The sequence below is a fragment of the Penicillium arizonense genome, assembly GCF_001773325.1.
Source record: "Penicillium arizonense strain CBS 141311 chromosome Unknown PENARI_contig017, whole genome shotgun sequence".
Taxonomy (NCBI): Eukaryota; Fungi; Ascomycota; class Eurotiomycetes; order Eurotiales; family Aspergillaceae; genus Penicillium; species Penicillium arizonense.
Window position 1 is genome coordinate 279,106 of NW_019173294.1, and position 23,788 is coordinate 302,893.

The 23,788-nt window shown below is 48.7% G+C and overlaps 8 protein-coding genes across 8 annotated transcripts; 5 read left to right on the forward strand and 3 right to left on the reverse strand.

Annotated features, from left to right (window-relative positions):
- Positions 1–1,215: 1,215 nt before the first annotated feature.
- PENARI_c017G02543 (uncharacterized protein) lies at positions 1,216–2,256 on the forward strand (the record flags this gene model as incomplete). Its single annotated transcript, XM_022634270.1, has 6 exons — positions 1,216–1,258; positions 1,315–1,436; positions 1,501–1,558; positions 1,811–1,897; positions 2,051–2,144; positions 2,196–2,256. The coding sequence occupies 6 exons, from the start codon at positions 1,216–1,218 to the stop codon at positions 2,254–2,256; spliced, it is 465 nt and encodes a 154-aa protein (XP_022485749.1).
- Positions 2,257–3,318: 1,062 nt separating this feature from the next.
- On the reverse strand, positions 3,319–4,764 carry PENARI_c017G06377 (uncharacterized protein; the record flags this gene model as incomplete). The annotated part of the gene is made up of 2 exons (XM_022634343.1): positions 3,319–4,572; positions 4,642–4,764. The coding sequence occupies 2 exons, from the start codon at positions 4,762–4,764 to the stop codon at positions 3,319–3,321; spliced, it is 1,377 nt and encodes a 458-aa protein (XP_022485834.1).
- An 887-nt stretch (positions 4,765–5,651) lies between these two features.
- PENARI_c017G07946 (uncharacterized protein) lies at positions 5,652–6,708 on the forward strand (the record flags this gene model as incomplete). Its single annotated transcript, XM_022634370.1, has 2 exons — positions 5,652–6,017; positions 6,199–6,708. 2 exons carry the CDS (start codon positions 5,652–5,654, stop codon positions 6,706–6,708), a joined length of 876 nt encoding a protein of 291 aa, XP_022485764.1.
- A 672-nt stretch (positions 6,709–7,380) lies between these two features.
- On the forward strand, positions 7,381–8,171 carry PENARI_c017G00901 (uncharacterized protein; the record flags this gene model as incomplete). Its single annotated transcript, XM_022634235.1, has 2 exons — positions 7,381–8,006; positions 8,084–8,171. 2 exons carry the CDS (start codon positions 7,381–7,383, stop codon positions 8,169–8,171), a joined length of 714 nt encoding a protein of 237 aa, XP_022485700.1.
- Positions 8,172–9,697: 1,526 nt separating this feature from the next.
- Positions 9,698–11,494, forward strand: PENARI_c017G01441 (cytochrome P450; the record flags this gene model as incomplete). The annotated part of the gene is made up of 5 exons (XM_022634249.1): positions 9,698–10,006; positions 10,083–10,335; positions 10,398–10,516; positions 10,574–11,344; positions 11,402–11,494. The coding sequence occupies 5 exons, from the start codon at positions 9,698–9,700 to the stop codon at positions 11,492–11,494; spliced, it is 1,545 nt and encodes a 514-aa protein (XP_022485712.1).
- Positions 11,495–11,860: 366 nt separating this feature from the next.
- PENARI_c017G01426 (uncharacterized protein) lies at positions 11,861–13,216 on the reverse strand (the record flags this gene model as incomplete). Its single annotated transcript, XM_022634247.1, has 2 exons — positions 11,861–13,125; positions 13,183–13,216. 2 exons carry the CDS (start codon positions 13,214–13,216, stop codon positions 11,861–11,863), a joined length of 1,299 nt encoding a protein of 432 aa, XP_022485701.1.
- A 304-nt stretch (positions 13,217–13,520) lies between these two features.
- PENARI_c017G06393 (putative DNA mismatch repair protein (Mlh3)) lies at positions 13,521–16,481 on the forward strand (the record flags this gene model as incomplete). Its single annotated transcript, XM_022634344.1, has 3 exons — positions 13,521–13,764; positions 13,816–15,087; positions 15,145–16,481. 3 exons carry the CDS (start codon positions 13,521–13,523, stop codon positions 16,479–16,481), a joined length of 2,853 nt encoding a protein of 950 aa, XP_022485895.1.
- Positions 16,482–19,487: 3,006 nt separating this feature from the next.
- PENARI_c017G07047 (guanine nucleotide exchange factor) lies at positions 19,488–22,868 on the reverse strand (the record flags this gene model as incomplete). The annotated part of the gene is made up of 2 exons (XM_022634352.1): positions 19,488–22,451; positions 22,506–22,868. 2 exons carry the CDS (start codon positions 22,866–22,868, stop codon positions 19,488–19,490), a joined length of 3,327 nt encoding a protein of 1,108 aa, XP_022485884.1.
- Between the last annotated feature and the right edge of the window lie 920 nt (positions 22,869–23,788).

Genomic DNA, 23,788 nt, shown 5'->3' on the forward strand with positions numbered 1-23,788 from the left:
CAGTGGAATTCATCTTTCGGCCTCGTCTGATCTCGAACACAGCTGGGAATCAAGTCGATGTCTGTTGGGCCTTTGAGGGCGAGCTGTGAAGCTGCTCGAACCCTGTTATATGATACTAGCAGCGTACCCGACCAACTAAAATGCAGTAGTAGAACATGCTGCTCACCGGTGCCATGTTCAGCCCTACATTACTGCCAAACCTCCTCTCCGATGCGACAGGTTTAACACTGTCTCGATATCTGCCATCGTATCAATCTACGTACAGAGACCATCCTCAAGGAAAGTATTGGATAGCCCATTATGAGGTTGCTTTGTGCAGTGTAAACATTCGTAATACTGCTAGCGAATAGGTTTATTGGCTTTATCATCGTTGGCCCAATGGCAAGAAATGATCGTTCTATAATTTCCAAAGAAACAGCGCTCCGGGTTCTCATGTAGTGCTTTTTGTAGAGTCAATCAAGTGGTGATTTTAGTATGTGCGTTCGACTCACAATAAATGAAGAGAAAGTATATTCTTCCTTGTTGATCATGGCAAAAGACCCAAAACCAACACACAGAAAAAGAGCGGCAGTTTACTTGACCTAAAATCTAAAGTTGCCAATCCCTGTCTTTTATAAAGTCTAACACGAACTTTAGTCTCAAAAAGGTTTTGGCAGGTAGCACAATGGTCTCGGAACTGGGGCTTCGGTCTTTAAATAGGGTTACACATTGTTAGTTGAGAGCTGCTACTGTTGCATTTGCCGTGGTATAATGTAGAACAAAGTGCTTACAGATACCAGGGTCCGACTGTTCCCGAATACATCTCCTTGAAGCGATATGCAATGCGATGTGTATGTCGTAGGTTCTTGGAGAACATATGCAGGGTCAATACTGCCCTGTTCGATCCTGGGCGCTTGTACACATCGCCCTGTTACAGTGAGAAAAAGAGCACTTTGGACTAGCAAAGATGCGAGGTATACCTGGCACTTATGAACCTCAATGTTAAATTGCGTAACACGCCCGCAGGAAAAGCGGCCCAGATATACAGTCTTTGCTCCCGCACACACCACTTCAAGCTCGTTATAATATACGATCTCATGTCAATTGCGCGATATAAGGGCTATTGCTTTTATGGAATACATACTTTCCATTATCCTGTCTACCAAGATCCAAAATCTCGCTATCTTGATTAGTCTTCAGGAGAGCTTTCATCGCTGGATGTCGCCATCTGTAACGATGTTTCCAGCCTTCCCACCATCATTCGCCCTTCTGCTCTTAGGTCAGAATTGGTACTGATATCCGTTGTACAAAAGTTGTTATCTGATTTCCTATTAGGGACGCTAATCACTTCCCACAATCCTGCTAATGCTAACCCCGTGAATGCAACCAATATCACTTCTATTGAAGTCCCTAACCCACAGCACAGTGCCACAATCTGTGTTCCTTGGATATTTCAGGTAAGCTGGAGACACCGATTTACCAGGATTGAGGGAGACCAACTTGCTCATACTCCTCACATAGTGCGCAACTGGATTAGCATGTTGCTTCTTCCAGTGCACGAACACAACTTCAAACACAGGTAACTGTGGATCATGCGGTGCGGCTGTGAGTATTCATCATCTTATAAAAATCGGATCGAACTCTCAAAAGTTATCAGGCTACATTGGTGTCTCTTTGGTTCAGCACCAGCTTGCTGTAACGGAGTCTGTGCAGCTCTGAGCTCGGATGTCAATGCTTGTGGATCCTGCTCGGCCTCACTCACAAGCTTTGACTCTCTTTGCATGCTTATTGTTCGGATTCTGGGACATTCGCTGACAAAATACCCAATCAGTGCACCGGAACTCAACCCGCCTGCTGTGCTGGGAAGTGTACGGATCTCAATGTCGATCCTTCCAGCTGCGGTGCATGCAACAGGATGGTAAGTCAACTGCTCCCGTCAAGCCCAGTTTTGGATCAGGTTGCTGAAGTACAACATTTCAATCTCATAGTGCACTGGCCAAAGCACAGCTTGCTGTTCCGGGGCTTGCTCGGATCTTATGAGTGACCCTACCAACTGTGGGGCCTGTAATAGTCCGCGATGTGTTGGCCAACAACCGGTTTGCTGCTCGGGGACATGTACTGATTTGGCGGTGTCGACTATTAACTGCGGATCATGCAACAATCCAGTAAGTGGATTTAACACTCGATGGGACTGGCTTGCTGACAATGAGCCCTAGTGCAATGGAACGCAACCCGCCTGCTGCGGAGGAACCTGCAGAGATCTCAGCACCGATATAGCGCATTGCGGTTCCTGTCTAACTCTGCCATGTCTGGGACTCAGACCGGCATGTTGTGGTGGATCCTGCACGGATTTAGCGACCAGCATCAATCACTGTGGCTCGTGCTCGGCCAGTCCATGTATTGGTGTTAATCCGTCTTGTTGCTCGGGTACATGCGTTGATCTTAATTCGGATGCTAGCCATTGTGGTTCTTGTTTGGCTCTTCCTTGTGGGGGTACCACACCTGGCTGCTGTGATGGGCGCTGTACGGATTTGGCTACTAGTACGCAGCATTGTGGTTCTTGTGATGCTCCTCCATGTACTGGGTTGTTGTCTGCTTGCTGTGATGGCAAGTGTACTGATCTACTATCTGATCCCAATCATTGTGGATCGTGTTCCAAGAGTGTAATCTGTGTTCTCCCACTGTTTTGATGTTCTATCCTGCCTTTCGTGGTATGGGGATACTGACTTGACTTTCTCTTTTAGTGCAGCTCTGCTCCTGGAGGTGGACGTTGTGTCGCGGGTAGTTGTACCAGTTGCCCTCCGAGTCAACCGTACTGCCCTCAGTCGAATACATGCGTGAGTTCTTATCCCCGGCGTTCATAGGGCAGGCACAGACTGATTGTTGGATTCAAGTGTCCCGCCGGATTCAACTGTATTACCAGCGGCCCTCTGCCGGGCTGCTGTGGGCCGCTTAATACCTGTCCACCGGTATCTAATCATCTTGGTGATCCGATTTGCGTAAGTAGTCCATCAGACGATACAACTTCAACTTTCTGACTTGATCATATAGTGCCCGTTGCCATGCAGTCTCATAATTATCCACCTCGTCTGCCTGGGATTCTAGGTCTGAAGGTGTGGCATTTGACAAGGGGAACGAAAAGTAGTGGAGAGGAACAGCTTGAGGAGGTAAGCTGAGCATGCCGTGAAATAATTCCATAGCATATGATCTATGGGATTGAGAATCAAATCATTGTTGAGTGTATTTGTTCTCATTATAAACAATGCATATCAAAAATTATGTGCACCCGAAACATATAGACATTAAATCTCGTAAAAGTATAATTTGTTCTCAAGAGAACTATTGCATCCAGGGCACTTGAACGCCAAGGCCATTCGCCACCCTCATTGCGGAGCCAACACAGCCCTCGAGGAGGACCATACCATCCCAGCACCAGCTGCCAACCAGCCAAACATTTCCATCGCCGTTTTGCCAAAGCTGGCTCTTTTCTTGGCCCGAGACTTTCTTCTCGAAGATGCTGTTGACAATCTGTCTGCTGGTGGGTGATCGCAAAACTCGGGTGAGGGTGGCAGTGTGTACAACCTTCTCAGGGTCGATAGGGGCAATGGGGTGGTTGGTGATAAGGTAGGCCGACGGGTGTTCGTGCGTTGACTCGGTTGCTTCAGCATTCGAACAGATATGGAATGGTTGAGGGGCCAAGTCTGATCGGTTGGAGGCAATCTGCCTCCAGAGAGACTTGCTGCAATCGATGATCTTGGAAAAGTCGCGGTGGATAACAATCTGAACGGTAGTTGTAGGTACAGCTGCCACCGCACTCCGGAGAGGCTCGAAGATCGCACCGATGACATCTGGTGTCACAGCAAGAATCACATGGTCAAATAGCTTTGAATGGTTCTGGCCATCGAGAGTGTTGGCCCAGGTGACTTTCACTTCTGTCCCTACATTCTCGACAGACGTGACTTTCGTAGCGAGCCAATTCTTCAGTCCCTTAGAAAGCTCCTTCTCCACGCGCTGAACTCCCCCGAGGACGGTATAGTGTGGTTTGCGGAACGTCTTCCTCTCGTAATCGACCACATCAATAGCAGGGAAATCCAATAACGCATCGTGTGAGCAGGTTGTAACGCTTGACATCATCGGCAGCAAGTAGCGCTTCACATAATACCGTGGCAAGCATATCCTCCCAACATACTGACGCAGGGATTCCTCCGCACCAAACGACTCGACTGTCCTAGGTGCGACGAAGAAACAGCAAGCAGTGAACCAGTAATAGCATAGAGCCAAATAGCATGTCTCAATTAGCCACCGAGCCCATGATAGGCCCTCCGGACGCAGGGGAGGTATTTGGTGGTTGTTCGAGGAATGAACGTAGTACGGGGAGACTTGTTCGTGCGAGCTATCCGATAAAGTTGATAGGGAGTAAACGAACCGGCGCGAACCGTATGTGATACCGAAATAATCATACATTCGTTTTAAATTTTCGTAGTAACCGTCGGCGAGCGCGCGCATGGGAAGATCAAGACGTTCCTGCTTATCGCCTTCGCCACCTTGGGGTAAGATTGTGTGTGAAGCGGAGTCGAGGGAAAGTTTGTCTTGCTGTTGATGCGTTGAAGTTAGCTAGTGTTCGCGCTGGGCGCTGCGCATGTCACACAAAGGGGGTTTCACCTTCTCAAACAGCTCCACCTCAAATCTCTGACAAGGATCATTTTTGAGGATATAGGCGATCACCAGCCCTGCCATTCCCGTGCCAACGACGGCGACCTTTTTGCGGGGTGGGTTATTTTCCATGTCAGGCAGTTTCACGATCAAGAAAAAAATGGTAGATAAATAGTCATTTCAGGTCGAAAATCTGGGGGTCCGTGGGATCGGAGGGTCAAGTGAAGATCCAGAGACCAGGTTTCTGCAGCTTCAACCTTGGCCTCGGGAAGGATTGGAAGGATTGGAGATCTGGGAATTGGGCTCCACTTCTTTGTCAGCTACCTCGGCCCTCAATCCACGTGCACATTTTATACTATTTATGCTATTTTACGCTTGTCTCTTAATTTTACCTCCCCATATGCTTTAACTTTGTGGTCAATTTAGAGCCTTCTATGTTCCTGAAGCTAGGGGCCATTGAAGTATGATAAGTGTGCAAGATGCACCAGTAAGCTCAAGACCCGAACCGACGCCGAGTATGACATCGGTAGACACTTGAGTGTATAGACACTTAAAGGATTAAATACCTCTCAATATGTGTCACACTCTAGAATAAGTAGATTAAAAGAGATGGGCTGAGAAATTTGAGGGTTAAAGAATAACGGTTGTAATATCAGAGGCCACAGCGGACGAGATTGTGGCTCATTAGCTGCCTACACCTCACCTAAGAAACAGGCATTCTGCGAAAATATTATGAATGAATGAAACAAAATCACAAAATCACAAAATCACAGGCCTGGTAGACCCAAAGTCTATATTTCAATACTTGTGTCGTGTTTTCCAGTGCGGATACTAGGCAAAGAAAACATCATGTTTGAGAAACAAAGAAAACAAGCTCAATTCCGTTTTGCTTGCTGTAAAATTGATTCTGTCCAGCACTTTAAAGCTTGAGCTCTAAGTCACACATCTCACCCACGGCACTATTTTTGCAAGTGACCACATCCAGAAACTGGATATCAGCAAATCGCGAAGAATCCAACATGAATAGGCGGCCCCGGGTTAGTCCAGAGACTGCGCAGGCGGTTCAAGCCGCTAGAGCAGAAAAAGGACAACTTCAATCGAGCTCACCTTACAGCTGGAACGTGTTTCGACGTCTTGAATGTCTCAAAGTTGTTGAAAGATACCTTGAGCAAACTCATGAGAATCCTGGACAGTTGCTCAACGTTAAGGCAATTATGGCAGGATACATGGCACCCCAAGGGCAGGGTAAACTGACTTGGAAGTCCTGGGCTGTGTCATACTGGATTCGGGGTGCTAAAGGCAACGAGAAACACTTCCACTGGGATGACTGCATCGAGCGTGAAGGGAAGGCGAATGCGCTCGAACAATCCATGTGGATAGAAGGTGTACGTTTACATACTTTACAAAAGCCCCCAGCTCACCGTATTCTAGGCTGACTGTGCTGGCCCGATTCCTCTCCGTTCTTTCTACACAAGTCCGCCACCTGCTGTCGGGACCACATTTACACTCGCTGTGTGTTCAGGAATACTCTCTGGCTATATGTGACCATGCTAACCACTTGAGTAGCTCAATCTCGTGTTTCGGGTACCAGGTGCTGCAGAAAGGCACGTCCCAATAACTTTCGGGACATCTATCCCCATAGATCCCTCTGAGCTCACCGCACCGGCGGGGAGCAATAATCCCGGCCTTTTCTTCCTGAACCAGCTGGTGGGAAGGGGCGAGCCTGAGTTTATCTACGAAAACAGAAGAACAACTATCTTGCTTTCTCCTGCGGTACTAGGGCAAATCGAGACCGCAGCTAATTCACGTGCACCTGAATTGGGTTATAGTGTCTTCCATTGTGGACAGGGAGTGCTCCAAGTCTACCGCGCGGTGGCTCTCGAGGTAAACTTCGCCAACTCAGATCACGAGTCTATGGAGTCGACCTGGGCCAATTGCCGCTGTGCTACATCCTCTGGCCTTGGTCAGGATGGAATCCGTCTTTTGTACAGCATAGGCGACATGTCTGTTTGCCGTGACATGATAGCTTTGGAGGTTGAGGATGATGAGGATGAGAGTAACGAGGATGAGGAGTAGACTCGCGTCCAAATGTCTATCTGATCTATTATTAGGCTCTTGTCTGGTACATTTCTTTGTCTTTGCCGTTGTCGGACTCGCATTGATTTCACCTTATCCATTTAGTGCGATTCATTTAGTTTGATTTTAGTTGAGTCCCCTTTCACTAATATGGAATTTCTTTCATTTCACCACTCTTTTGTATTTCGTCCCCCTGCTTTATGGATCGAAGACTCTTTCCGAGGTCAAGTTTCTTTCATCTTACTGTTTTAGTAGGGTTTCTTTAATGGGGAATTTTCCTGGAATTTCTCATTTAATAAGTATTCAGCCCTTTTGTTTCCAACCAGCGCGTTCTACACTGCTGCAATTTATTTTTACATATTGATATATTTCTGCATCATGCCACCAGGCTACAGTCCTGGAGAACTACAAACCCTGAACAACCAGTCCAATCTCCTGATTTTACGTGGCCTCCATGCAAGACTATTTAACCATGGAAATGTCTCACATGTCGCCCTCTGCGATTTTAGGAGAAACTTTCTTGTGAATCTTAGGGCTATCGGTCGGCGCTATCCAAGGATCCGCGCCGCAATACCTCAATTTTTGGGTCATACCGTGTTTAGGAATGAACAAATATACAAAGCCTTGCGACTATATCCAAACAATGATTCAGCCGACCGTACAGCCCGTGGCATGCCAATTATTGCAGCTACTCGAGGAGAGATGATATCGCCAACTGTTTTCTGCCCTGGCGATGTCTATGGAGCGCCTTTGTTCCCAAACTGTGACTTGATTTCACAAACGATTGTTGACGGCTGCCTCGAATGTTTGTCCACCATCCGCGATTATAATTTCTTTCCCATTGATGACGCGCAATCGGTTCGCGTATGCTACAATACTGCTGGGAGTACGCTTTTCCACCTTGCCATCCAGCTGTGCCGCGCCGGCAACCTCGAAGAAGACGATTTCGAGAGTATTATGAAATGGCTAATCAAAGCCTCCGGTTCATCTGTCGGCGTTTGGGATGACATATATGTCCTCCCCGGGCCTTTTCACGGTGCTGTCGGCATACCAAATCTCCCTCTGGACCCTCCGACAAGTATCCTCCAGCACGCTCTGGAACAAGCATGGATGCCCTTGGGTGTGACTGAGGACTTGATTGTATGGCATATGGGTTCTTCTCCAGTCCCGGACCCGAAGGTAGCGGCTATGTTGGACCTATGGACACGGTGGGAAATTATCCCACGGGTGTCCCTCAACATCGCCGTTTGGGCTACGCTACACAATGCATCCCTTAGCCAAGCTGAGGAAGACCCGCTGTCAAACAATATGATACTTGCTGGCATGCCATCTGTTATAACAGGAATGGGGATATACTATTTGATTATTTCAAAAGTCTTGCGAATGGCCCGCATGCCGCTGCTCGTCTGCCATCATCTCCATCCCAGCTCTCATTTGAGACACCGCTGCGCGTAGCCGTTTGAATGAACCGCCCAGATCTGGTTGAGAGGTTTTGTAACTTCCATCCACCCCCCGGATATATCATATATAACCCTGGTGATGTGACCGATGTGGATTATATCATTCGCTCTCGAGAACCGAACTCTCCCGAATGTCTCAACCATATAATGTCTATGCCTTCATTGCTGCCCTGGCTGGCGAGCACTTTTGGCGGTCCTGATAATGCAATCATGGCGATCGCTCGGCTGGTTTTTTCATGGTTTGCAGTCCTTGAAGAAGCCTTAAATAGTTTACCACTGACCCCGGGTACCTTGGCCAATTACACACCCGCCATGCAATACCTTCGTCAGTTGGCAGCGCGCAAAATGTGTGCGGTCCTTACCCATGCTCGGCCCCAATCGTTTCAGAACCCAATAACCGCACGCGGCTGGCGTAGAATTCGCCGTTTGGGGGGAAGACCCAGCCGTAGATTTCTACAACGACTTATACGGCCTGGTATCGCATTCCATCCATTCCGGGCTATAGGGAGGTGAAAAGAACGTGCTATTCGTATCCCGTTGGGGGAAGGCGAAGGCTTGTTCGATTTCTCTTGGTTTGCAACCTTTGTCACATTTTCTTTTTCTCCTTTTTTTTTATTTTTTTATTTTTGTTATAGTAGTAATTGGCACTTGATTCCTAACGACACATTGTCTTATCGACATTCCCAGTAGAATCCATGTTGAACGTCCTTCAAATTGATCGGAATCAAAATCGGGCGTATACTTTTGAACTCAAAGGATTCAACAACCCCCACCGCAAACACGCCGTAGAATCAGGTCATTAACAATGCTATGAGAATTGGAAGGGATTTAAACATTAACAGAACACATAATCAAATTTAGTAGAAATGAACTTATGGGTCTCAAAATATTCATCCGGACAAGCTCAAACCGTGCATGGACTCGCTTATCACGGGGGTGGATGTGTCGGCATAATATTCTTGCTAGTCCTTGTTACGGGTAGTGGTCCGGTGGCTTGCTAAATGATCGTTGTTTGTGAAATTTCAACCCGGCTAGTAAACGCACGGTCACAAGCCACATTTTGCGGATTCGAAGCAAAATTGGCACTTTGAGGCTTGTTCGGACACTAGAGCTGCGCCGCTGTCAGATTGAAGGTTGTTCTGGCCTGTATTGGGGCACCGGCAGTTTGAATGGGCCATTCATCGCCGTCGCAAAACAAAGGGTTCCACATCCCGTTCGCCCCGTCTGCAGGACACTAACGCGGCTAGGATATAGTACCCAAAGCACCGGCGATGACAAGGCAAAACATTGTCTAGAACGCTGGTCTATGCGCGGTTCTCCTTTCCTCTATACCCCGCTCGCACCTCGTGGTAAAATGCGTAAACCATGACTTCCGTTAGAAGCCCTAGTGCTCGGGGCTCTGGGGGAAGTTGTAAAAGCTACGACTGTCAACCACGTTTCACGTCTGCCACATCTTTGGGTTTGCTGCCTGAATTGAAATTGGAACGCCTCCTGCACGTACTTTGTATGCAATTCGTGTCCAACCGATCATGTCGGAACTGATCACAATTCCCGCCAGCCTGTGGGCCCAATGCCTTACCGTTTTAGGGTTGCTTTTTACGACAAGTCTCATTTGGAATCTATTCTTTTCACGATTGAGATCCTTCCCCGGTCCAGCACTGGCCAAGGTCACGGACTTTTGGCGTGCATTTCATACCTACCATGGACGTGTCGATCTGAAGCATGTCGAGCTACATCGCAAGTATGGGACAGCCGTGCAGATTGGTCCGAATTGCGTGAGCATTTCGGACCCTAGTCTCATTCGGACGATTTACTCGACGCGCAATCCGTGGAAGAAGGTTCGATACTAGGACTCCTTGCGTATAGCTTATTGTAATGGCTTAATATGGCGTTGCTAACCTGCTACGACGATAGAGTGACATGTATCGCCCGAACGATGTTCTGCTTCAAGGCCACCGACTTTCAAACCTCTTTAATACACAGGATGAAGATTGGCATAACCAGAACATTCGCCCGATTCGGAGTCTGTGGACTATGACCAAGGTTTTGGAATATGAGCCTCTTATCGATGAGACTCTGAACAAATTTGTGGACAAGCTCGCTTCGAAATTTGTGGATGGCAATAACGCAGGGAAGGTCTGCCATGCAGATGAATGGATTGGTTTCTGTAAGTATATCGTGGGACGCACCCTGGAACAGGGGTCATGTAGAGGCTAACACCTTGTAAAGTTGCATGGGATGTCACCGCCAATTTCAGTTTCGGCCACCATTACGGCTTCCTTGACCAGGAGAAGGATGTTGATAATCTTATCACCGACTCAACTGCCGGTCTGATATATTTCGCACCGGTAAGACAGTGTTATCATCGCCAAATTGAAGTCAAAATGAAACTTATGATCCAATAGGTCTCTCAAATCCCATGGATTGACTATTTGCTCGACAAAAACCCGATCAAGCGCATCGGCCCAAAGCCTACTTTGACTGGTGTGCTATACGCCTTCAAGGTCGTAGCCGAGTATCAAGCCCAACTAGCCGAGAAGAATATTTCCACAGGCGCCGTTGACCACACACTTGACAAATACGTTCAGCTAAAGGAAACATATCCAGACGTGGTAGACGATAACCAAATCGTAAACTGGCTAATGCTAAGCATTCTCGCCGGAGGCGACACAAGCTCCGCCACCATGCGAGCCGCAGTATACTACCTGGCCAAAACACCATCAGCAACAACAAAGCTCGCGGCCGAACTCAATGCCGCTGGTATCTCTGCCCCTGCATCCTGGACGAGGATCCGCGATTTATCCTATCTAGACGCCGTCATTCGCGAGACTATGCGCATGAATCCCGGCATTGCCATGATATTCGAACGTATCGTCCCAGAGGGTGGATTCACGCTTCCTGATGGACGGTATCTCCCTGCAGGCACGAAAGCAGGAATTAATCCTTTCGTCACGAACCGCGACTATGGGGTTTTCGGCGAGGATGCTGATACCTTCAATCCTGATCGTTGGCTGCAGGGTGAGGATGAGTGCCCTAGGCACTTTGAGGATCGCCAGCGGCGCATGAAGGATACTGTCGACTTTGTTTTCGGTGGTGGTGGTCGTGTCTGTATGGGTCGCTACCTGGCTATGCTGGAAATCAAGAAGTTAATTGCGACGCTTTATAGCTCGTTCGACGTGAGTGGTCTATGGTCTTCCTTAAGACTGGTGTTGTTAGTGCTGACTTGTGAACAGATTCAACTAGTAAACCCCAAGCATGAGTGGAAGTATCGGAATGCCTGGTTTGTGTATCAGTACGATATGCCCATGTTCATCCGGCGCCGATGAAATGGTACTCGTCAAAGACCGGGATTGGCGTCAATGGCCCGAGAGACATGCATCTAAGAATGCAACTATCCAGAAAGCAATCCGATCAGGTTATACTGAATATATGAGATGGATTTGCATGCAGTATGAATGGAGGAGTAAAGATCAATTTGTCCATACCGCATAGGGTATCAAAGTCCCAGCCTAGAAAACGCCAACAAGCCATTAAAAATAACCGAATCCGCAAGCTCAATGCATCAAGTCATTATGTAGTAAAGAATCGCTATTCGCTCAGATTCCGAAATGTCCTTGCGTAACGTCATTCAAGCTTCAAGCATCGCCAGCCAATTGGGACCAGCTGATACATGGCGATCGTGCCATGTGGAATCATTCCTTCGGTGGCTCATCAGAGCCATTCCCATCTTCGGTCGCCAGTTCATCTTCCTCCTTCATTTCAGTCCGCTTATCCTCGTTGTTTTCCTCTTCACCAGTAATTTCTCCCCAGCCGGAGCTTCTGCGGCTCACGCGACCAGTAAGGGCTAGTGGAGAGCTAACACCACCTACGATGCTGGCAGCAGTACTGTCATTTCGACTGTGCGATTGCACACCACTGCGAATGCTGGCTCCGTCACCACTGGCCGTTTGTTTGGTAGTGTAGAAGCCAGTTCGCTCGGCGCTAGTAGCTAGTGGGGCAGCCCCGGAGGACGAATAAACACTGATGCGCTCTGCGCTAGCAAGTCCAACAATGCTTGGTCGACTAAGGACACCGGAAGCATTGAAAACAGATGTGTTGGATGCTTCATTTGTGTTTCCACTCAAAACACTCAGTGGCAGGCTTTCGCGGCTACCACCGAATACTGAGGACGGAGCCAATGCACGGACAGATGCATTGGTATCGAGAGAGTTGCGGCGGCGTCGCTTAGAAGAGCTCGCGAGGGTGAGGAGAGAAGCATTATCAGTCAAAACATTGTTGGCGGTTGCGGTGCTGTAGGTCATAGAATGATGGGGAACCAAGTGTGAAGGGACTGCGGTGGCCGGCGATGAGGTTGAGGGAAACTGATGAGAGAATTGAACCTGCTGGTTCGTAGACCCACTTGTCGAGCTGCCATTGTGGTGTCCATGGTGATTGTTGTGTGTGTTGTACAACTGAGTCGAGGGCGCAGCCGAGTGCACGGTCGTCAGGGTAGTTGTCAACGATCGAACCGAGGGCGCCGGCGATGAAAACGTGCTACCCTCCCCCCCTCCATGAGTACTGAAACCTTCAGTGCCAGTTGTCAAGGTACCAGCCTTTGAATAGGCGGCTTCGGAGAAAGTGGTGTCACCGTTCGTCGAAATAGTCGGCGCATTCGATTTCGCACTGGTCATAGGAGCCGGGTTATCATAATTCGATAGGACCATAGAAGATCCACTTCGCGAGCGACACTCTGAGCCATAGTTTTGATCTGTGTACGAGTCGGTGGGTGTTTGGTTTCCTGTGTGACGATTGATCGTTCCAGAGAGAGGATATGGATTGTTGCCTTGGTCGCCCTTCTTGCCCTTATTGTTTATATGGCGCTTGTTGGACCAGCGGTTTGATGTCGAATCGGAGGAGCTTTTGAGGTTCGCCAGGCGCTTCATCCAGCTTGAGAACGGGCGACGACGTGCATTTCGGTCTGTCGGGCATCCAGGGGTTAGCAAGGCTTCAACCAAGCAAGAAGGCTTGTAATTACCGTGCACCCTTGCAGGACCTTCAGTAGTAGCCATGATGGGCTGTACAGGCTTCACAACCCTTGTGGGCAGACAAGGGATCAGGGAGAGGATTGAACGCCGAGGCAAGTGGAGGCGGGAGGACTGTTTATCCGTGGACGTCATGTGCCCTTGCCTCTCACATACTCGCAGCATCTTCAATTTTGCTCCATTCACAGTGTTCACAATTCGCAATTGAAGAGTTAGAAAGAGAAAGGCATGTGACACCATGATTCACGCGCGCTCATCTAGTCGTGCTCCCAACTCCATTGCCTGCGGGGAAATGCCACAGTAAATGCCAAGCTATCAAACAACTGCGTCGATGCCTCCTTCTCAGCCAATACAAGCGCTGCCCCCTGATGTGATAGCAAAGATCAAATCCTCAACTTCTATCTCTCATTTGAATGGTGTCATTGTGGAGTTGGTCAAAAATTCTTTGGATGCCAATGCACGTACAATCTTCGTGACTGTCGACTTCAAACGTGGTGGTTGTCTAGTCGAAGACGATGGCGATGGAATCCCTCCAGCTGAATTCACAGCGACTGGAGGACTCGGCAAAGCTCACCGTATGTATGCAAGTCCTAGCGCCCTTTCATGTCTGCTAATGCCTGTGGTAGATACATCTAAATTCAATCTGAGCGGCTCCTTTGGCCACCGGGGGTTGTTCTTGGCCTCCCTGGCCTCTCTGTCTTTGTTGACCCTGACCTCTCATCATATGCAATATGAGAGCACTAACTCCATTATATTGCATCATTCGACACCTGTTGCACGGCTAATCCCTGCACCACCGCATCAAGTGCTCCGTTTTGGCAATCATGGCACGTCTGTTACGGTCAATGACCTTTTTGGAAATATGCCAGTCCGTGTTAAGAGTCGAGCACTCGCTCTTCAGAAGTCCGATGAGATGGAACGAGAGTGGGACAACTTGAGATACTCCTTGGTGTCTCTCATGTTGAGCAATCCCCAGCTCTCGAAATTGGTCCTGTCTGATGCAGAGAAAAGTAAACGGGTCTCCATTCGTCTTGGCGCCCTTTCTGTGTCCGATTTACCCGTCTCACGCGGCGATAATGATTTTAACCTCAAGCGCATTGGTTCGATTCTCACACAATCTGGGCTGATCTCTTCCCGACACGTGGAACATTGGCATGAACTGTCTGCCTCGGTTCCTGATCTTGCCGTTCGAGGAGCAATATCTCTTTTACCTAGCCCGACTCGAAAGGTTCAATTTATCTCGGTAGGAAAAGAACCTTTGCTGTCACGCAATAGTTCAAACGTTCTGTACGATGAGGTCAACCGACTGTTCTCGTTTTCCGACTTTGGGAATGCTGGAGCCATATCCGACGCGATGTCGGCCGCCAGCCCAGCAGTCTCAGTGAGTCGGCAAGATGCTCCTAGTAATTCAAGCACCAGAAGCTGGGCAAAGCCCATTAACAAATGGCCCATGTTCTACATACGTGTTGACACGAGCATCGCTCTCCAGCGGGACAATGATGGACGTGAGACTTTTCCGGAATCAGACAAGTCAATTCAACGGATTGTCGATGTACTTGGGGCTATGGTTTACGAGTTTTTGAGGCAGCACAATATGCGTCCCCGTAAAACTAAGCGGCCAACACTTTCATCGGATCGGACTCGGAGCCTTCGCCCCACGGAGTCCAAGGGTTCCGAAATGTCTCATGATTCCATCAGTCAAGGCCAGTCTGTGTCAACCACCGAAGAGGCGTTGAGTGGTCGCGTGAAGCTACCATCGTTTCCAAGACCTCAATCCATCAATTCTGGTCAGAGCTTTAGTAATTGGTCTAGAGTCAAAGCAGCGAAAGACCAAAAAATACACTCTGCTACTCCACGAACTCGACATTCGCATGTTCATCTCGAAACGAGTGAGGAGGGTAGGTCCTTGTCTACATTAACTGGGTCAAAGTCAGATCGGGACAGGGGTTGCATAGCCTTCACCGAGTCATCCGGATTGCCCAAGCCAAAGTCGACGGAACAAGATATGGCCAGAACGCAGGATAATTCTGAGTGCCCACCTTCAGACAAGATGATCACTTGGATTGATCCGCATACAAAGTTGGCCTATCTAATAAATCCTCACACGGGCCAAACAACAAACCCTCGACAATCGATACCTCTTCAGCATTCTTGTTCAACGGGCTCTCTTGGTGCCTCGTCGAAACTTCCAACACAGAGCTTTTGGGTAGAAAGCATGTTGGGCGCATGGGAGAACCCTGCTTTCAACCGAACGGAAATGCCTATACCAAATTTGGGTCTAGATTCCACTGGGCCACAGAACAAAACCATTCCACATGACTGCTTCAACGGTATTGAGTCTCTGGAGACGACACAGGTTGCAAAATACCGAGGGAAGCTCCGACGTCGCGGCCTCCAAACCGCTGAGGTTATCGCCCAGGTAGACAAGAAGTTCATTCTCGCCAATTTACATACTGCTGGCGAGAAACTCGGTGGGGATCAGCGTTCAAACGATGTTCTGCTTTTAATTGACCAGCACGCGGCCGATGAGCGATGCCGAGTTGAACAGTTGTTTGGCGACATGTTTGTCTCTCCCGACACAACCGGGACTCTGGATCAAGATGCCCATGTGCGAACTGTCCAAATCGCTTCTTTGGCATTTGAAGTCTCATCGACAGAGGGTGATCTTTTTCAAAAGTACAAGGGTTTCTTCTCGGCCTGGGGTATTCTGTATACGACAGAATTGAAGACCAAATCTACTGCCGCAGTCACCGTGCACACTCTTCCTGCGCTTATAGCTGAGCGCTGTCGCCTTGAACCTCATGTACTAGTCGACTTGATGAGACGTGAGATCTGGTCAAGTGAGGAGAATGGCAAGAAGCCATTACGGTCTAAGAGCACATTTCCAACTGAGGAGCTTGAACAGGACTCGGATCTGTCAGACTGTGAAGACACGGTGCTCAAGCCAGAAAAAAGGCCCTTCACTTCTCATTCATGGGTTCAGCAGATGAATGGATGTCCCGACGGCATTGTTGAACTTCTGAATTCTCGCGCATGTCGCACCGCTATCATGTTCAATGATCACCTTAGCATTGAGGAGTGCCAAGCTTTAGTCGCGAGGCTGGCTCGCTGCGCCTTTCCATTCCAGTGTGCCCATGGGCGCCCTTCAATGGTCCCAATACTTGACCTCCGTTCCCTCCCCAACACCACCGCACCCCTGCCTCTGCATTTGGATACCAGGGAAACGAGTTTTAACGATGACAAAACAGATTTGGATTTTGTGGAGGCGTTTCGGTCCCAGTATGTAACATAGATGTTTTGGATTGGTTATACAGAAAACATCGGGCATTTTGGTATTTGGAACCCGCAACAGGATATTATTGTATACAAACTGCTGAAGAGCATCAATTTTGGAAAGTTTTGAAACTCGCACTATTTGCATACTTCGCCACTAAAGTGAGTTTTGTGGATTCTACTTTGACATCTTCTTCCTAGAGTAGCCGTATGCAGACCCGGTCTATCCTGGTTGATCTATCGCTTTCCCCCACCTAGGCCTGCAGCTTCAAGTGAGTCGTTGCCCAGGTGCCTTCCACGCAGTTCGAAAATCCCTCATCGAACCCTGGGTTCGATTTTCTTACCACATATGACCGATCACCTTCCTTTGCCTCGGGTCACAGCCAAGAAAGTGAAAATACAACCTCCGTTTCTAATAGACTTTAAAACATCGAAATCGATGAAAAGCACCATACATTGAAACCTGCGAGATCAGTAACTTCAACTAAAAACAATTGGATACCCTGAAGCGAGGTGCATTCTAGTTTCCCAGCTTCCATCCGCTGGGACTTGTATGACTGTATGGACCAGCATGAACAAGATAGATACATCGTGCATAAATCATGCATGACATCAAGAAATTTTCGATTCGTCCTGGGCTTGCAGGTCTTTGACGAACATGGGTGGCTGCATTACTCCAATACATCACATAACTGACAGCAGACCGTCCACTTGCATCTAGTGTTACAGTAAGAATCCTACTTTGGTTCGAACTTGGGGTAAGTTGAATGTATCCCTTGCATGCGGATCTGGGGCTTACAATACTGTACTTACTGTACCACTTACCTGTCTGCTGTACAGTACACAGTACATGTACCGCGGTGTCGGAAATGTGGCGTAGGGTTTATGCAAGGATCGGCCACTAATGAAAATAGAAACTGATGGAATGGAGTGACACTTGGACTAGTTTTTTGATCTTCAATAATAACAACGTGTCATAATAGAATCTGAACTTTAATCAGATCGTACACAACATAAAGCTTGTTGGGTTTATGTGATATGGTAAGTTATGGCTAACTAACGCACTGTGGTAATTTTGAGGCTCGAGACTTTCTTGTCAGTTTACAAATGATATCACATACAAGTAACAAAGGTTCTAAGAATTTCGATGATCACATTCAGGTAGGATTCCACTCTGTTCTTTTGAAGATCTTTTGTACCATTTCCAATGGAGGGTGGGGCTGTATGAATTCATAGAAGCAACGCGAGCCAAATAGACTCAACCCGATCTAGGTATTTTGAAATCGCTTTAAAGTTGAAATCAAAAGGCTCTCAATTTGGCTGGCTACCAACAGTCCTGCACTCTGCCTCTAGACGAAGACCTTCAAATAAGTGTCTATGATTAGCTATAGTCCATCCGAGCCAAGGAGTGTATATACGCCTCGCTCGATGATCACGCCAATTATGACAAGAGCAGCATCCCAAAAAATAGATAAGCCCAAGCATGGGTCCACAAACTCCATAACATTATTACGAGACCACCCATTGCGATAATCCGCCCGATATGGAAAGGCGGGGGCAGGAACGAGATTAAACAATCAAATAAACATATAGAGCGACCAATTGACTGGCTCCGCTATCAATAAAGCAAGCCATGGCATAGCCGCCATCAAAGCGGACCGGGAGAGTTGGTACCAAATCGGCTCATAGTCAGGGGGATGGCGGGAGTCGGGCGAGGATTATGTTGATTCGCTTCTCTGAGAGTTCATCTCGAAGATAGAGAATATCGTTTTCTTCCCAAAAGTCTGTAGACATGTTTATTCTGTGCCTGGTGCTCGCGCGGGCTATTGCGAGGGACTGGGGGAAGTATGGGATTCGGATTGATGCTGTGCTGCCTGCTGTTTGAAGTCCTATGATTGAGGATTATCTGCGTGAGCTTGGGGAGGAGAGGGTGGTGGGCATGAAATTTTCATGAGTGATCGGGCTTGTTTGGGGGAGAGGTTTGGAGATGTTGAGAGGATTTGGTCGCTTTCTTGTTTCTGATGCTTCGCATTGGATTACGGGGCAGTTGGTTCCTGTTAAATGGGGGATTGTCTTTCGTGGGTTAGGGTTTTGGGGTTCTGGATCTCAATTGATGGATCATGGAGGCATGCAATGCAGGCTATAACGTTAGTGAACTTAGCATTGCTTCGATTTGATGTGTCGCGAATTGACTATCAGAATGTCATGCCATGATTTGGAATAAGGTCTTCAGTGCGGCTTGAGGTCAATCAAGCCTTCCGCATATGCAGTTTCTAGGCTTGTCTCCGGTGAACAGAGTATAGCAAGAATTCAATAAGGCTGTTGTATTCTTGGACGTAATATTACATTCTAGAGGGTATCATATTTGAGTGCCAGTTCATAGTGTCAAGACAATGGAGACGAAGACTACGACTACGACTTGTTAAATGAAAGAATCTACAAAAATACTGAGACAGATAATATAATAAGCGTATTGCATTGCAGGCAGCTTGAAACAGAGCTCCTGTACAGAAGCCGCGAGGCTAATAAAGTCCTGTCTAGAGGAAATCCGAACCCGGGAGAGAAAGACCCTTTTCCCAACCCCCAAGTCCGCCTTGTCCCCTTTTCCCAGTTCCCCGACCGAAAAGAACAGATACAACAGAAATTAAGATATCACGCAAAAAAGCAGCACAAAAAAACAAAAGCAAAAAAACAAAGGCCGTTGGTAAAACTCCATGTGGTCGAATCCCAGACCTGTTCCATAGCCGCTTTTCAAATGCTATATTCTCGTAGAGAATAGCGAAAAAAAAAGATATCAAAAAGTGCCGCCCAGAAATAAAAAAGAGTAAGCTGGAGAAGATAGTGGGATATTCACAAATCGCAGAAATGATGTGGAAAGGTAATGAGATGATGCAAGCGAGCATAGTAGAACAGTGGTCGGAAGGATATGAAATGAAACACGAGGTGAACCGGATATGAGGAATGAGATAAGTAATAGGTCATCAGTCATAAGTTTGTGAAGTGGTAAGAGGTAGGTTCACGGAGATTAACCATGCGTTGGGACGGACTTTGCCTTGGACTGGTTGGTCCAGGAGAGGAAGTCGAACTTGTCTTTGGCATTGTCGAGAAGTGAGGGATTGTAGTCGGATGTCTGCGACTGGAGGGTGTTTCCGCTGCGAGATGCTTCTCTGGGCTCGAGGACCAGGGAGCGGCGGTAGAAGGTTTGGGCGGTGATTTCGCCGTTGGAGCGTACGCGCACAAGCTCGTTCTGCAACCAAGCCTGGAGTTCGGGGACTTCGGTCAGGCGGTAGGGAATCTGGAAGCGTTGGAGCTCGCTGATGATGCGGGCGGTCTTCATATGCTTGTCGAAGTTGATCACTGCCATCTCGCTATCATCGGTAGACAGGGTGCGAAGCGACTGGTTGCCGTGGTCGACGAAGGTGAGGTCGGTCAGGTAAGTACCGACGAAGGGCAGACAGGGAGGCACGTGGTTCTGGAGGCGTTGACGAAGCACGGCGTAGTTGCGAGAGACGTCGACGATGCTGCGAAGGTTCTCGAGAGTCGTCTTGGTCTTCTGGGAAACAATGTCCCATGTCTTCTTGAGCCGGGAGATCATTGACAAGTTCAATGAGCAGATGATGGCCATGAGTGAGTCGTAGTTGTTCAACTCGAGACACTTGTTGGCAGTCTTAACCCAGTGCTTGATGGTGGCAGCACGCTTCTTGGGCTCCTCAAGATTCAAGATGGAGTCAGCAACCAGGTGGGCGAGATCGGTCGACAAAGTGGACATGGCGCGAACATTGACAGCCAGTGAGCCGGACTTCCGGGTCCATTCCGTGTCGAGGAGTTCCTCTGGGAGAATTGAACAGAAGATGCGGGACTCCTTAATAGTCAACTGCCGAGCGAGCTCGAGAGGGTCAAAGTCAAGGATGCTAATCGAGGCTTCGTTGTTCTTCCACTGCTTGAGAAGGTTGGTCTCCTTCTTGCTGAGGATAGGAGGAGGCAGAGGAGTATCGGGGTGGATGTATGATGCAATTGAAGTGTTGGTCTTGCCGATGGATGAAACCAGGCGAGGCACAACAGGGCCGTGAACTGCGGACACCTTCTCTCCCAAGTCAATCAGTCGCTTGCCAGCAGTGGGCAGATCAGCAACCAGTCTCGTCTTGGCAAAGTGGAGAATGAAATCCAGGGCGATGTTGTCACGGTCGTGGCGCCAGTGCGACTCCAGCCAGCCCTTGAAGATGTTGTAAACACGCAGGCGGACGGGTCCAGCAGCGTGGGGAGTATCACCGATGTACTCGAATCGTTCAGCGAGAGCCTCAGCGAATTCAATGGGCGTGGCGAAGAGACGGAAGGTGAGGTAGAATGTTGAGACGAACATGGCATCGGGGGTGGACTGGTGAGCAGTGAGCTTCTCAATGAGAGCGCGAAGGCTACCACCCATCACCGATCCCTCCTTGTAGATTAGCTCGTGGGCGTAGGTCTTCTCCAGGAGATGAGCCTCCGTCTCCTCATTCTCCTCGGCGAGAGTCGAACGGCTGACACTTTCCTTTAGCGAGGGGCCATGGAAGCTTCCTGGGAAGCTACCACCGATATCAGGCGAGGTAGCCCGGGTGGACGTCTGAGAAACACCACTCATCTCTGAGTCACGTGCATGGCTGTTGTATGTGAAGCTGCTGCCATTGCTTGTCACACCGCGGCCAAATGATTCGGTCATCTCAGACTTGCCATGGCTTTCAGGATATCCACTGTCGGCGGATGAGAAGGAAGCCATATTCTCGGGATGAGTGGGAAGGATGGCAGAGTTAGGTAGAGAAGACAAGGCGGAGAGGTTGGCGGGACTGTTGGTGATATGAGATTGGAAGGAAGACGGAGTAGTGGCGTCGGTAAGAGCAGGGGTAGGGGGAGAGTAGGTGGTGCTGGGGATCTGAAGAGGAGGAGGGGGAAGACGAAGGGAGATTTCCTGTCGTTCTTCTGGTTTTTGTTCTAAAGACTGAATCTCTGTGTTCTCAGGGTCAAGTTCAATGTCCCCAATTTGCTCAAGCACCAGGCGAGCCTTCGCCAAACAGTTACCAGCAGCTCGGACACAGTCTGTGGCAGCGTCAACAAGGCGTTTGCCTTCATCTGGCATGAAGACCAGATCGTCGTCAGAGGAATGAGCTGGACGAAACACGTCGCGCGCAGCGTGGACAAGCTCAGACAACTTCTCGCACATTTCCTCGCGGGCCTGGTCTAGGAGCACACTACGCTGGGTATCATGCTCGCAGACTGACTCAACTACGTTAAGCAAAGCCCGGCAGGATTGCACAGCCTGCTGAGTGGTGACAACCAGCTCCGTTGATGAACGAGACTGCATGTGAAGTCCAATGAACGACCCAAGCACTCCAAGGAACGCATCATATGTGGTTCCGAGACGCTCTGATGCCAGGTTCTGAGCGCGGATAGATGCAGAAGGATTGGAGAATGACATGCGATGAGAGACAGAAACTCGCTTCGTGGCAACGGACACTGGTCGAGGTGGGTGATCAAATGATTCGGTTCGAATTGATGCCCGGCTCATGTCCATACGGCTGCGGCTCATGCGTGGCGACTCCATCATACGCGACTCCATGCGTGATTCCATTCGTGATTCCATCATTCGTGACTCGTTGCGTTCAGGGCCTTCTGTTTCGCAAGAGAAGCTCTCGGAAGCCGGCGTGGGTGGCATGTCGTATTGGCCTCGGGGCTCGTTTGATTCCAACTCAGCAATAGTCCTGCTCAAGCCAACCTCTTCATTCCAGACGTCGAGGAATCGAACCCCGCGGGTGACGATCTTGAAAGCCTTCAGAAGCATTTCATCCAAAATTCCCTCGACCTCATCATCCGACGGTGTCCCGTTGGCAATTTCCTGAAACTTCTTCGCAGTTTTCACCAGCGAAGACAAATCAGAGAGCAATGCCTTCCGGATCCTTCGCAGTCCATCGAATCTCCTTACCAGGGGCGATTCTCTCGTGAGACATTCTGACTTTTCCTGTGGAATTATAAGCCCTGTGGTATGGATACCTTCCATCACAATAGTACTTACCAAAAGAAACCGAACGCCAGCGATAGGGCCTCTCATCAAATCTTGGTTTCCAAAATCCTTCAATGATGACCCGCATCCTCCTCGAATGATGTCCCAGAAATCAGTCAAGGCCTTGAGCAAAGGGCGCATGGGCAATTGGTCGTATGCTTCGCAATAATTCGTGGGTAGCCAGCCTCGATTCCCGGAATCTAATAGGGTACCATCGGCCCAGCCATTGGTGTGAACAGAGTGAACCAAGACGATGTCTCCTTGATCCAGCGGAAGAGTAACGGTCGAAGGGGAGACATTTCCGGCCGGGTGAAAAGGGTAAAAGGCGCGCAGGTAGTTGTGAAAGACAGGCCTCGGGGGCTCCGATTGATCCATGTTTGTTTGTGTTCCTTGTGGTGTTAACGGGGGAGTCATCTCAGACTGGCCCCAGGCGGAATAGAAACGACTCGGCGTATGTCTGTCGCTTGGTTCGGATAAATTCGAATTGGATTTCGAAATCTTTAACGGGGGGATGTGTGGCTTCATTGATTCCATCTCTCGTCCGATCCGTAACTGATAATTCGTTCCGCGGAGGTCACTGACCGACGGCGTTTATTCGAGAGATGCAATTGACATTGTTTGGTAAAACCAAAAGACGAACAGGTACTCGAAGACAATAGAATCAAGGATTGAGGGGAGGAATCAGATCGCCGAAGGCTGGGGAAGATCCTATACAATCTAGGTCAATTGACTGAGGACAAGGGCTGAAAAGACAGTATAGAGGAGTATAGGGAGTGAATGTTTGGAATGCGCAATTCCAAGGAAAGGAGGGGAGGCTTGGAATGCCAGGGAGGGGGGTTAGGATTTAGGAGCTTTGAACTGCACGACACATACCCTCGATAATAAAGTAATAAAACTATAAACAGTAAACAGACTTCCTATCAGGAGTCCGGTACAACCACCTGCCGGAGGGATGACGAGTCGCAATAGCGAGGGTCAACCCTATACCAAGGGATGAGAGTGGTTGGGGTAATGCCAGACAGCCTATGAAGGGAGATTTGAGTAGTTAAGTGCACCCTTCTATCGAAGATCACTGCAAGGAAAAAAGGCCGAAGTGGAAGTAGTGGGGAGAGGTCCCAATTAAGCAAGGGCCAAAGGGATAAATGCTAAGTATAGCTTTGCAATTGCCACCGGCAGCAATGATAATGATGATAATTAAGCAAAAACAGGGAAGGGGCAAAAAAAGACAGTGAAGCAGAAAAGAGGAACTATGAAGAGAAAGAGAAGGAGGGAAATCAGTGGAATAATAGCTCTCT